The sequence below is a fragment of the Typopeltis vanoorti genome, chromosome 13, assembly GCF_054136105.1.
Source record: "Typopeltis vanoorti isolate ZY-2024b chromosome 13, IOZ_Tvanoo_1.0, whole genome shotgun sequence".
Lineage (NCBI taxonomy): Eukaryota > Metazoa > Arthropoda > Arachnida > Uropygi > Thelyphonidae > Typopeltis > Typopeltis vanoorti.
The window spans coordinates 104,618,634-104,632,091 of NC_143561.1; the positions used below are offsets into that span (position 1 = coordinate 104,618,634).

At 34.4% G+C, this 13,458-nt stretch overlaps 1 protein-coding gene across 1 annotated transcript in view; it reads right to left on the bottom strand.

The window, feature by feature from the left end:
• The window catches only part of Lam (Lamin), a 170,709-nt gene that overhangs the window by 41,742 nt on the left and 115,509 nt on the right, over positions 1 to 13,458 (bottom strand). Inside the window, exons 7-8 of the mRNA XM_090402545.1 lie at positions 12,473 to 12,707; positions 7,270 to 7,374 (exon numbers count right to left, since the gene is read on the bottom strand). Of these exons, the coding sequence (XP_090258671.1) occupies positions 7,270 to 7,374; positions 12,473 to 12,707 (340 nt within the window). The remainder of the gene's footprint in view (positions 1 to 7,269; positions 7,375 to 12,472; positions 12,708 to 13,458) is intronic.

Sequence of the window (13,458 nt, forward strand, 5' to 3'; positions counted from 1 at the left end):
CAGGTCGTTGAATGTCTACTGTTAGACAGTCCATGACCAAGTTAAACAGAAGCAGACTTAGTGCCGATCCTTCACATACCTCAATTTCTAATTCTTCACTGGTTCCTGTTGGGCTCTCACTTTAGTTGTGATATTCCAGTACGTTTTTCACTTGTGGGACCTTCTGTGATCTCAGTACTTACCATATTAATTTCTGTGGAACCTGATCAAAGGCCTTTTCAAGGTCAATAAATACTATGTGCAGGGTATTTTTTTTTTGTTTGTTTGTTATCTGAGTGTTTCTAGTCAATTTCTGATCAAACTGAAACCTCTGACAAAAACTCAGACTTATGTGGAAATAAATTTGATTGACGTAAAATTTTTGCCTATCCAAGCCAACCTTAGTACATTAACAATGCAAAAAAAAAAAAAATTAATATGTAATAGAAGAATTAATTTTTAAAAGCACCACTACAGTGCAAGCAGTTGGTCAGCAAATTCTGAATTAAAAAATAAAAATAAATATATTAACATAATTAGGAATTTAGAGGTTGATACAATAATATTTCTCATAAAGAGGATAACCAAAGGCCATCAGATCTGTTTAAATTCAGGTGGTATAGAAAGGCCTAACAGCTCTTTGTAAAAGCTTAGTTCTTCCAACAGAACCCCATGTTTAGTTGAGATGCATGTTCTGCTAGTCCAGACTGCTTCAATTCATGATACTTGATGTATAATTTATGTTCCTCAAGACAGATTGGCTGCAAATCTACCAGAATGTCTAAAGTAAGACAAAGCAGCAAGGGATCTGGTAGACACCTGGAAAGATAAATGGAGGAAGCTTTTCTTTTGGTGTGACTGGCTGAAATGGGAGGGGAGGGGGGGTATGGCTGCCTGCAGCAACTGGGGAATGGCCAGGTCCACACCCATCATGCCATTATGAATGAGCTACATTATGTAATGTGCCAGATTGTCACTATGCTTGAAGTATGTTTCCTGCAGGTAAAAGAAGATTGATTTATATTTCTGCAAGAGAGCCTTGATATCCTCGATGTTTTGACAGACTCCACAACTCCACTGTAGAAATGTTTTCATTATTTCTTTTTGGCAGTCATTTGTCTACCTTTGTTGAGTTAGGTTTTGTTTTCATTAGGCTTGGATTTTTTCCGTTTTAGAGAATTGTGGATGGCCAGTTTATATCATTTCTTCTTCATGAGGAAAAAATTGGACTCCTTCTAGGGCACTTGTATATTATTGTTTTTATCTTCTTTTGGAGGGACAGAGGTACCTATGCCATTTGTTAACAAGCCATAAAGGGTCAGTAGGCATATCTTTGATGGTGATATTTTTGATCCTCTGTGGTATGTGTGTATGTTCCATTATTTTTTTTAATCAGTGGATTCTCATGTAATTGGGCCAGTTTTGGCATCTTAATGGACTCCAGAAAAACAGCGAGCAAGGTAGGATCAACATGTGTGTCACGATCCTTACGGACTCTTTATAGGTGCCTTCTCAGAGTAAGAGATCAAGTTACATAAATATTGTTATAGGTGATATTGTCAAAAATTAAATAGTTGATGACAAAACAAAGTAATACATTCTTTATTTTTTACTACACATTGCACATAATTAGAGAGAAATATCCTTTTCTGTAATGCGAGTTTAAAATGTATTCCCCAACACCTCATTTACACAATGGCTTCATATGGTCACCAGCATCTTTACTTGGTAACAAAATAAATACACTACTTAACGATTTATCTGAGAGAAAAAAAAAAAAAAAAAAAACCTACAGAGAAGGGCCATTCATATGTATCATCAATAAGTCATTTATGGTGGAGGGATTCATTGAAGATTTCAACTTCCCTTTTATTAGACTCATTTGACTAAAATCTTGTACATACAATGATGCAATCTAGTATAATGGCTACAGTTTTTGAGGGAAATGAAATCCTGTTCTTATTACTCACTGTTCTTTCAAAAAGGACTTGAATGTTTAAATGCTTCCCCCAAAACTGTCAACTCTTATTTCTCTTTCACTAAATTTCTTGAAACTGTTTCTTCATTATTATCAAAATATTTCCTTAAATGTTTATCCAAAATTTTAATTTCTTTTATTCTAAAATCTTCCAGATCTTCATTTTCACGAAATCTTTTTATCAAATACATTATTCTTCCATTTGTTAAGTTTTATCTATGTATGCATTATCTGAATACTATTATCAACACCTATACTATTTATGTTATCTATAAATTTCCTTTCAAAAGATTGTGGTGCTTCTCTAATTTCTTTCAGAGCATTCAAGGTACTGTCCACTTGGTATTTGTTTTCACTAATTAGTAAATTTCCCCTTTTAAAAATCAGTGAGAGTAGTTTGAATAAGTTAAAATTTGAACAAAAAACTTATTCTTCTTCTTGCAAAACATATTTTCTTAAAGTTTAAGAAAATGTTTATTGCAGCATCATCCCTTTTTCCATTTCCTATTTCCTCCAAATGCATTACCACCGCAAAGTAGTTGTTAACAAGAAGTGTTCGCAACTTACTGAATGCAGATACTTGAACATCAGGACTTTTGTTTGTAACATGGCTGCTCTTTTCCCCATTTTTTCCAGTCTTTTTGATCAATTCTGGTATAATGTTTTAGTCTATTTCCATACCAGAAACATCTAATAGAATTTAAACATCCAGATTCAAATTACATGCACTAACTGCTTTGATATGATCTGGCATGCCTTCCTTTAATTTGCCACTAGGCCCCCCCCAGTGGCAAATTTGCCGATTTGCCAATTCAGGATGTTTTGTGCTAATTGCACAAGCCAGTCACATTAACTGTGAGCAATAGACAGTTGAATCAACCGTTCAGCCTGACGGTAACACCTCATAGTGGACAACACCTTTATAATCCCAACACACAGAGAGCATGATCTTCTTTGGGTGCAATCCAGCTATCAAGGTTGTTTGCGGCGGCTCGCTCTTGTGCCCCCATGATCTTTTACATACCACATTATTGTACATGACTCATTTTCATCTCCCGTAATCATCTGCTTCAAAAATGGGTTGTTTTCTTGGCGACGTCGCAGGGAATCACAGATGGATATGCAGCAGTCATATTGGCCTCAGTCGATTCATGCGGCACACAAACTTTGAGTTTTAAAATATATCCAAGCTTGTGCAAATGGTTTTCAACGCTTGTATGGGATATGTTCAGTACTGCAGCAATCTCCTACACTGTTTGTGATGGATTTTTATTGACGATATCCTTTACAACACTCGAATCAACCTCGGTCGGGCAACCCGCGTGAGACGCATCACTGACATTGAAATCTCCAGAACGGAATTTGGCATACGCATTCTCTTAAGGCACCATCCCCATATATGCTGCATATTTTTTCATGGGCCACCACAGCTTGTTTGCCTTTTTTGAAATAAAAAAGCAAAATATGCCAGTAATGTACATTATTTCCTTCCATTTCTAAAAATATGTTACACACATGCAACTGAAGTAGGCTGAACGAAAATTCAGCCTACTGAAATGAAAGGTTATGTGAAATGTCGCCTTTCAACTGCACAATAGCGTTGTGTGGTAACGCAACAATAGCGACAGGCAAAGCGCCGTAAACTTGTACTACGCATCGAACTAACTTATTTGCCAACCCAATACTTATCCAGTTCTACTAGTTTCATTTCTTTTCCACTGGTGCTTCTTATGCTAATGGTACCAATCTTGAACTCCACATATGTTTACTTCAAGTTTGTTCCAGTAGCTGACTTTTTGCTCTTGGCCCTGGTTTCCTGACATAAACAGTAGAGGCCTTGTTTAACCAGGCTATTGACCCAGTCAAAATGCAATACCATTATGTTGTACCATCATTTTATTTTGGTTTAAGCCAATAAAAATATGATTTGGTTGGCTAAGTCCCAAACTGCCCCATTAGTAGGTATCCACCTAGATACCTACTAATGGGGTGGACCATGGTCAGAAGGCATGATCAGTTCTCCTCCCAGTTATCTAGCTTTGACTCTCAAGCAATTCCATCTATACAGATCACGTTATTAAAGAAATGTGATATTAAAATTAGTTCTTCATGAAGAAAACGTTATCTTCTTGAATAAATCCAGGTTATTCAGAAACATGTATGTGATATGTGGAGAGGAATCTGAAGGGCACAGACATCCTCCCATCATCTATGCTGACAGAATTACTGTGTGTTACTACTTGACAGTACATCATTAAAGAAGAGGGAAAGTTATTTTTAAAAAAAAATTTAGCCTGCTCTGCTTTGGAAAATGCCACATTCATCACTGGTGTAAGCAAAGCATATCTAATATTGTTATTTAAACCAAAGATGAAATTAACAAAGTAGATATGAAACAGTAATGGAACAAAAATGTCTCAGATTAAAATGTAGATGGATTTATGTCACAGACCTTATATAAATACCAGACATCTAAGAGCTGATCAAATTAGAGATCTAGCATATAACAGACTAATTTGGAAGAAAACTTTTCACAGTCACATGCTACCAATGGAATGGATGACAAGATGAGAAGACGATAACAGGAAGATAGGCATAACTATAATATTCAACACCAAAAATGAAAAGAAACTTCAAGGAATTCAAGCAATTTAAGTATAGTGATGTGAACAAATTTCAAAATGGAAAACTGGACCAAAGTCTCACTGAAGGTTCTAGCAAGGAAGAAATATAAGAAGTTTAAATCATTACAAAGAGAAGCATATACAAACACACACACACGTTCTGAAGTATTACTAATCGCTTTCCTGCTAATAGCAATATCATCCTGGTTCAGGATACAAGAAATACAGAGAATGTAAAAAAAAAAGAAGTGGTTGCCATTTAGTTTTGAGTAGAATAAAAATTAGTATCCCACTGAAAAGAAAAATATGGACAGAAGTTTTTTAAAAATAATCAAATCCCAGCACCTTTCAGATGCAAACTTGAGACTAAATATCGTTGGCTACTGAAAAACCCATTAAATCCAATTATGAAAATATTGAAAAATATGCTTTTTAAGGTTTATTATGAAAAATTGTAAATGAAACAAAAAAAAAACTGAAACTCGGGAAATTAAAAGAACTTATACTTGCAAATGTATTTGAATATTACTAATTGTTTAATAGAGGCATGTGCATTACACATACTCTATTTCCTTTAAATAATGGCTTCACCTGTAAGAGAAAACTAAGTATAATTTATTACTCCTATATATTTCACTCATTCAGTTTTGTTGAACCTTAATAAAATATACCATAGGGTTCACAGAGCTCAGCTCATAAATAATGAAATTATACAATCTTGCCATAAATACTGTTAAAACTTCTGCCCAAGGAATTGCATAAGTCCAGTTCTATTAGTGGCGCTGTGTACAGCCAACATTTGTGTGTTAATCAGTAGAGAGAGAGAGAAAGAGAGTTTAGCTGTATGGATCAATATGCTGTGGGGAGATTATGAGAACTGTGTAGCTGTAACAGCACTTCACAAGGTTGGAATGCAGCCACCTGTTATTTTCAACATGCTAAAAACACTCAGGATCAGTAAGATGTTAGTGTATTGGACTATTAACCATTATAACAATACAGAAGACATATCTGAATGCAAAAGAACGTTGACCACACTGCATTAGGATGCAACAGGTTGTGAGAGCTGTGAAGGCATGCCTCTGCTATAATCCTGTGAAAACACAGAAAGTGATGTCACGAAATGAACATGTTGCAGAGAATGATGTTACGTCTACTAACTAATGACCTAGGAGTGAGACCCAATCATCGTTCTACTGGACACTTCCTAACACCATAACTTATGCGGCAGGGGGTGAGGTGCTTTCTTTGGTGGCATGTGACCAACAGACAACAAGATATCCTTTTCGCCAATGAGATTTTCACTACTGATGAGTCATTTAACCGCCAAAAATGATGCCCCGGATAGTCGCATATATGCCATAGCACCCAGGATTCAGAAAGGTCATTACCCCACGTCAGTGATGGTTTGGTGAGGAGTGACGTATAGGGGTTTTTTCCAAGTTGCATTTCTGCGAGAAAGGGGACCTAAAACTTCCACCAAAATGTATCAAGACACCATGCTGGAACCTGTGGCCCCTGAACAACATCCCGTTTCACGATAGGCAATGGACCTTCTGCACAAAAGGTGAGGACCACACAACAGTGGCTGGAGGCAAATGTGCCTAACCACATATCACCATCTGAAAGTCCTGATCTGAATCTGTTAGACTTCAAATTGTGGGTGGAGATTGAGAGAGTAATGCATTGTCAGTCTGAAGGTGGATTTGGAGTGAGCAGTGGCAGAGTTTCCATTGGCTGTTGTACATGGCACCATCGATATGTCGCCTCACAGACTTCAGGCATGCGTGAAGGCAAAAGGGACAAACTTCAAACATTGAGTGCTGCTATAAGCACGTTTGTATATCCTGAAAGCTGTAAATGGTTTACTGATAGATTAAAGGTTCGTGCACTGTTCAAGTTGTTACAGTATTTATGGCTAGACAAGGTACATACAGATTTTATAAGGTATCAGCAGAACTAATTGCAAATCAAATGTACAGCACACAAATGTTTTTTTTTTTTTTCTGTTGACACCTTTCTCTATCAATTGCATTCTTTTTTTTGCATTGAACATGCCATCTCTAATCATCTAGTAAATATTTTTCTTTAAAATTTTTGCAGCATTATACTGCATTGCATACACAGATAGCAATGGTCCTTTTTTTTTTTTTTTTTAAATTCGAAAAATAACATGTTCTGGCTGGTAGAGAAAGATCTTCAGTAGGGTATCTTGCTATCTTGTTTGGAAATATCATTCAAGCATTCTTCCTTATATAAATAGTACATTTTTGCAATACTGAGGTACAAATGTTTTGTATCTTTCTGGAATAGCATGATGCTACTGAAGGGAATTTTTCAACATGATCTTTAACTTTCTTTAAATTCCCAGGAAGTCATTGTCATTCCCAGGAAATTTGGTCACTTCAACAACAAAGGAGAGGAGAGATGACAGATGTCAAAATAGCAAGAAAAAAAATACCCATATCAAAGTGGATTGTTATAAAATTTCATAATATTGGAAGAAAGTTGTTAGTAGGAAGCTAGTAACAATGAAGACTTAATATATATAGTACTTAGTATACAGTACTGTCTTGGTATCCTGTACATCTCTTGGGAATACATATTAGGAATTGATGACATCAGAAATTTTGATAACAAAAATGTTATCAAATTAATGCAACTAATCACTTAAACTTAACAACTTACTGTTATGTAGCAGTTGGCCTTAATGGTGATATTTCGGTGAAATTTGTAGAGAGTTTCTTTATCATCAGCTTTTCTTATTAGCTGCCAACCACTCAATGAAATATCCTAAAAAAATTTACAGAATATTAATGACTTCACAGAATGCTAATGCATAATTATCACTATATTAAGTAATTTTATTTTATTTTTCATTTCGGGACAAAATGTTCTCTATATTACTTTAATAGTAAAATATTTTAATGCACATTAAAATATTTTAATGTGCATTAAAATATTTTAATGTGCATTTATAACTAATTTATAACAAATCACACAGAAATCTGTTGAAAGCTGAAACAATTAATAGCTGAATTTCCTAGTTATTTTTGAAATCCACTATGAAATTCCAACATCAATATGGGATAAGACTATTTTATCCAGGATCGATCTATGTTTACTTAATTACTAAATTTTAATAAGAATTTAAAAATTTTTTAATAATTGCAGATTATTTTTTTATATCAGTAACGTTAAAATGAGTATGGTCAGAAACGCCCATAAATCTCATTTTAAGAAACCAGATAGCAACTGATAATTTTCTGTGCATTAAAACAAAAGTACATATACTGGAAGATATAATGATGACACATTCCCTCACATCTGTGTCCAAACATTATTGCAATCAATATGCTGATCCGCCAAGCATATCATGATCTACTCAGTCCTCTTACAATAGGAATTAAAGCTTATTATGTCCACCTTTCAAATGATTTCAGTTATAGAGAATATATTACTTACAATTAATGGTATTTCATAAACAATCACTAAACTCTTACATTCTATTAAACTGATAGTTAATTTCTTTCATGTATGCAAAATGCCATCCTTCTTACATTCTGAGAAATAAGTTTTGTTGTTTTGGAATTGTAGCCAAAACAATTAAGGCTATAAAGCCAGTGTACTATGTCTGCAAGTTCTGTTTCTAGTTTGTTTGCCTGCTTAGTAAGATGAAAAACCTGAATTTTTGAGAACAAAAATCCTTCTGCCTTCATATGAGACTAGCTAATTCAGCTTTTATTGAAAAATCCTTATATAAAGAAATACCAAAATCATATCAGATATCATATCTGTTAAATGTGGTATTCCAGTTTCTTCCAGTCAGAGGATCTGCTGATGCCAAACCAGAGGTTAATTACAATGACCACTTCTTGTTAGAAAGACCTGACAGAGAAATACAAAACTACTTTAAGAGAATGAATATGAACAGAAATTACTGTCTAAAACTAACCAGTTTTGGAAATTAATTTTGTTAAACACTCTTCACTATTGCTTTTACATATATCATTATACTTACATAAGCATTTATTGGACTAATGATATTTCAGAATATGCTTCTTCTGTATCAATGCTCTGCTTAGGCCCCCGTTTCATCATCTTCATCAATTTCCTGATATATATCATGGAGGGATGTACAGAACACCATGACAGTACTATATAATTAAGCTTACATTACTACTAACATTCTATCTGCAATCTCTCTCAAAATCAGTATTACTTGTCAGCACTCCAATATTGTTATATCTAGTATTTCAATCCTCAAGGGCACTTTTTGAAAGAGTGAATCAATCCACTTATATCCTGGGTCTACCACTGGGTTTTTTTCCTGCCATCTTTGCACCAAACACCTTTCCTCTCCCATTCTGTTTAAGTGACTACCATCTTAAACGAACTCTGCTCATGCATTCTTGAATGCTAACAATGTCAAGTTCCTTCCTATCTTCATTTTTTCATAAGATTTTGCCATTGATGCCGTATGTTCACTGAGATCCAAGATTAAAATTAGTTTGAACACTACTCTGACAGCTAGTTTTATTTTGACTAATTTCTCTCCTATATCATATAAATTTATTCAGTTGACTTCTACCATAAAAGCTTTGCTAATTCTGTTATCTATTTCCATATTTAATCTGCCATATTCACTAAAAATTGTGCCTAAATAGCTGAAATGTTTTACTTGTTCTATAGGTAATCCATTTAGGACGCAGTTCATGTTTTGAATTTTCCTATCTATTATCACAGTTTTGTCTTTTGATTGCTGATTTTTCATGGCAAATGTTTTATTCAATTTAGCTAGAGAATCCTGGAGACTTGCACCAGACGTGTTTAGGAGTACAAAATCATCTGCATAAAACAAACAGCTAAGTTGGATATCTCCGATTCTAATATCAGGTTTAATACTTTCTTACATATATGCTATTTATGTAGATGATAAGAGTGGAGATAGTTGCACTCTTGTCTTACACCTGATTTCACATCAAATCATCTTCCTGTACTTCCTTCAATTCTAAATGCAGAGATATAACTTAATATAAACTATGTATTACTACACATAATGTTTTGTTTACCATCTGTAATTATAGTGTTTCACTTTTCTCTGGGCACCTTGTCATGTGCCTTTTTCAGATCCACAAAACTTAAGTACAGATCCTTCTAATATTCCCATGATTTCTCAACTATTTGTTGTAAAGTGAAAATCTAATCCTCTTGCCCTCTATTTGGGCTGAACCCAGCTTGTTCCTCTCCAAGTTTCTCTTCTACAATTTTCTTATCCTCTTTTCAAGGATGTTTGTATAAATCTTACCTAGAAAAATATTATATTTAGTAGAGAACTTCTTCTGTAATTCTCACATTCTCCTTTATTTCCTTAGTTAGTCACTGTAAAACTTTAATAGTTCCATATTAAACAGCATTTCTGGTTGAATATCATCTACTCCAACTATCTATCCACATTCCAGGCTTTTGATAGCTGAAGTATTTATAATTACTCCTGTTTGCATTCCTCTTCAATATATACTACTACTATTGTTTGATTTAAGTCTTTCAAGTAATTATTACCAAGATCTAGAATATCTTTATCTTCAGTTTTCATGTCACCTTTATCATCTTTGATTACTTTTACAGTACTCTTTCCTCAATTTCTAATTTTTTTCAATAGCCTCCAGAACATTCTGCCAACTTCCTGATATTTATTTTTTATATTCTTACCAAAGTCTTCCCACAACTTTTGTTTAGCTACTTTTACATATATATATTAACTCTCTTATATTTTTCTCTGTATATCTGCAACTTATTTGCTAGGAACTTTTGGTATGCTTTCTTCTTTTCCAAGACTATTCTTTAATATCATGTGTGCACATTGGTGTTCTTATTTTTCTAGACTTGCAGATAACCTCACCACATGCCTCTCTACATGACTCAATCAATGTTTTCTTCTAAGTGTGCTAGTGAGACACCAAAATTTGGTTCTTGTTTTCAAACTGTTTCATTTTTTCCTTGAATAATGTATATATGGTTAAATCTATAGTTCCCCCATAAAAGCTGCTCAACTTTAATTAAAAAAAAAAAAAAACTATCTTACATACTGTTCTTTTCAAAGTGATATTCATTTTTATCCTACTTAAAACAAAATGATGATCACTTCCAGTTTCAAATCCTTTGTATCCTGAACAAGCATGAAATTATTACTCTCAACAATAACATAGTCAATGAGGCTTTTCTTATTTCACTACACCAAATATTTTGCTGGTATAGTGAAACTACACCAGTTTTCCCACATTTAGTTCTGCAATAACAGAGCTAAATGTGGGAAAGTAATTGCAGAGAAAGTAGGAAATCTTTTAATGTGTTTTTGAAGCAGGTGATTATATTCCATGGGTAAAACATATGGGGAAAACTGTTCCAAAAAAAAAAAAAAAAAACAGAAGATGATGATGAAATGAAAGAAAAGAATGAGCTCATTCAATAATTATATGGTTGAACTGGGATGTGATTATTAGCTACTCATATTTTTACATGATTAAAAGGGAAAACAAAGGAATAGTGGTTGGCAGCTTGGCAGAGCAGCATCTGTGAAAATATCTATAAAAAGGGGGAAGGGTGAGAGTCCATGAGAGACAGGGAGGAGGAGGAGCCATCTATTAAGCAGCCTGCAATGTTCTGAATGCAGTTATTCTCAGGGAAATTTTGACTGCACCACAACATGAGACAAATGCTCTAATGTTGGGTAGACTTAGAATTGATAAAGTGTTAAAAGTTCTCAGGAGAGAAGTGTTTTGGTGGTGGTGGTGATGGGGGGGGGGATGTGAAGCAAGATCTTTCTTCCTAGAAATAAGACAAAGATGTGTTTCTACAGAACTGAATGATTTGGAGCATGCTGGCCTGGTTGGCCGAGTGGTTAGCATATCTGCTCTCTAACTGACTGCAGGTTCAAATCCCACTGTGGGCATGAATGTTTGTGATTGTCTTCAGATGGGAGATGAATTTCATGCCAGTGTGAGACCATTGCATGCTTATTGGAAGCCTGAAGTGGCTTTAAAAAGTTCCATGTCTGATCTCTAGAGCAAGGTTTCTGGACTATGTAAAAAAGAAATCAAAAAATATACAAAATTAATAAAAAAAAAAAATCTTAGCCTATGCAGAGTACAAACATACTATAGGTTTGCAGAAAAGTCTTTAATGAGTAGGAGTTACAAAAAGTATGGCAATCACAAATGAATTGGTGGGTCTCAAAGTAATGAAGAAGTTGGCCATTAATGACCCCTCCCCCCCATTTTCCAGAATACCGAAATAATCTGAATAGAGGCTTTCTTCCATACTAATCCAGATGAGTATGACAACTTTTATGCATAATACACCATGGGATGCATTTGTATCATGACTATTGATTCTGAAGTTCTTCTGGCAAAGAATCAGAGGAGGCATGCTGTGAGCAGTTCATATACAATGAAAGAAAGACTAATGTCTTATCTTTAGATGATGTACCATGTGGATGTGAGAAAAGTAGAAACAGGGAAGGATGGAAGCTCTGCCCAACAGTCTCAGTGAAGGACAAGAAGGCTCAACTGCTATTTGAAGGTGGCAAGCTTTTTTCTACATTTGGTCAAATCTGTTTTGAGTTTCATATTTTATTTATTTATTTTTTCTAGCTGTCATAGGCTTTACCATAAGTTTTTCACTTAAGCCACCGAATGCATGATGGATTTTTGTCTTGGAGTGAATAGAAACTGTTCAGCGAATCAACCTTGCAATTTGAATTTTCAAATTCATCTACCAATTCTGCTCTTCGTGAACAAACTGCCTATGAGTGAATGTGTTAATGCAGTTTATACTGAATTTATAAATATTTAAATAGTTATTTCCAAAAATTATATAAAGGATTACTTACATTATTGCCTTTGTTGTGGATTTTAACATATTTGCCATCTGGATCATGATCTGACACTTCAATGTCTCCTTTTGCTGATGATGAAATCTGAAAGTCACTGCTGGATTTTGATTCACTTTGAGTGACAATTGTTCTTTTACGCTTAGTACCTCTAACTGGAGTACGCCTCACAGGAGTACTTCTGGACTGTGCAATCAATTCTGCTGTTGGAGTTTTTCCTGGAGTGATATTTAACCTAAAAAGAAGTATTATCTTAAAAACATGCTAATGTTTTCCAGTTTCTATGATCACAGTTTTTAAAAAGTTTGTCATTGTTTGAGTGACAGCTAACAAACTGTAGATGACTTAGCAAGTTTCATACATGAATGTAAAGCTTTCCTCTTCAAGAAACTCCATTATCCTCCACACATCCCCCAGAAACAGACAAATCAACCAAAGAATACATCCATCAGGTAAAGACTAATCTATCCTATCCTGACAAAATTTACTCAGCTGAAACAAGTTGCTGGGGCATAATACATTAAAAAGATGATGAAATAACTAAATTAAAATGAAATATAATAATCTACTATTTCAATGTACTTTTAAGCCTCCATTTTATAAATTTTAGTTTTGTAGGGAGGGGGGGGGAATCTATTTTTGCAACAATATCCACCGCAATCTGATTTGAAGTGACCAAAATGTAATTGTCTAAATCCTTATAGGATGCTTTTGACACCTCACGAAGTGCATGTCCAAATGATCTGAGGCTTTCTGAGGGCTAAATGCATTTTTACTTACTATTAAGTGGGGGTACCTAGTAACATGCACACTCAGAACAGTAGTTATACACTTACTGTGATCAACTGGGACCAAAAAAACATCCCCATAAATGGGGGACCTTTTTTTTTTTAAAAAAAAATTATCTAAATTTGCTGCTTTATTTGTTATTATAATGATACCAGATATAGAAATAGGGCTTTAATAAAGAATATTATAACAAATGA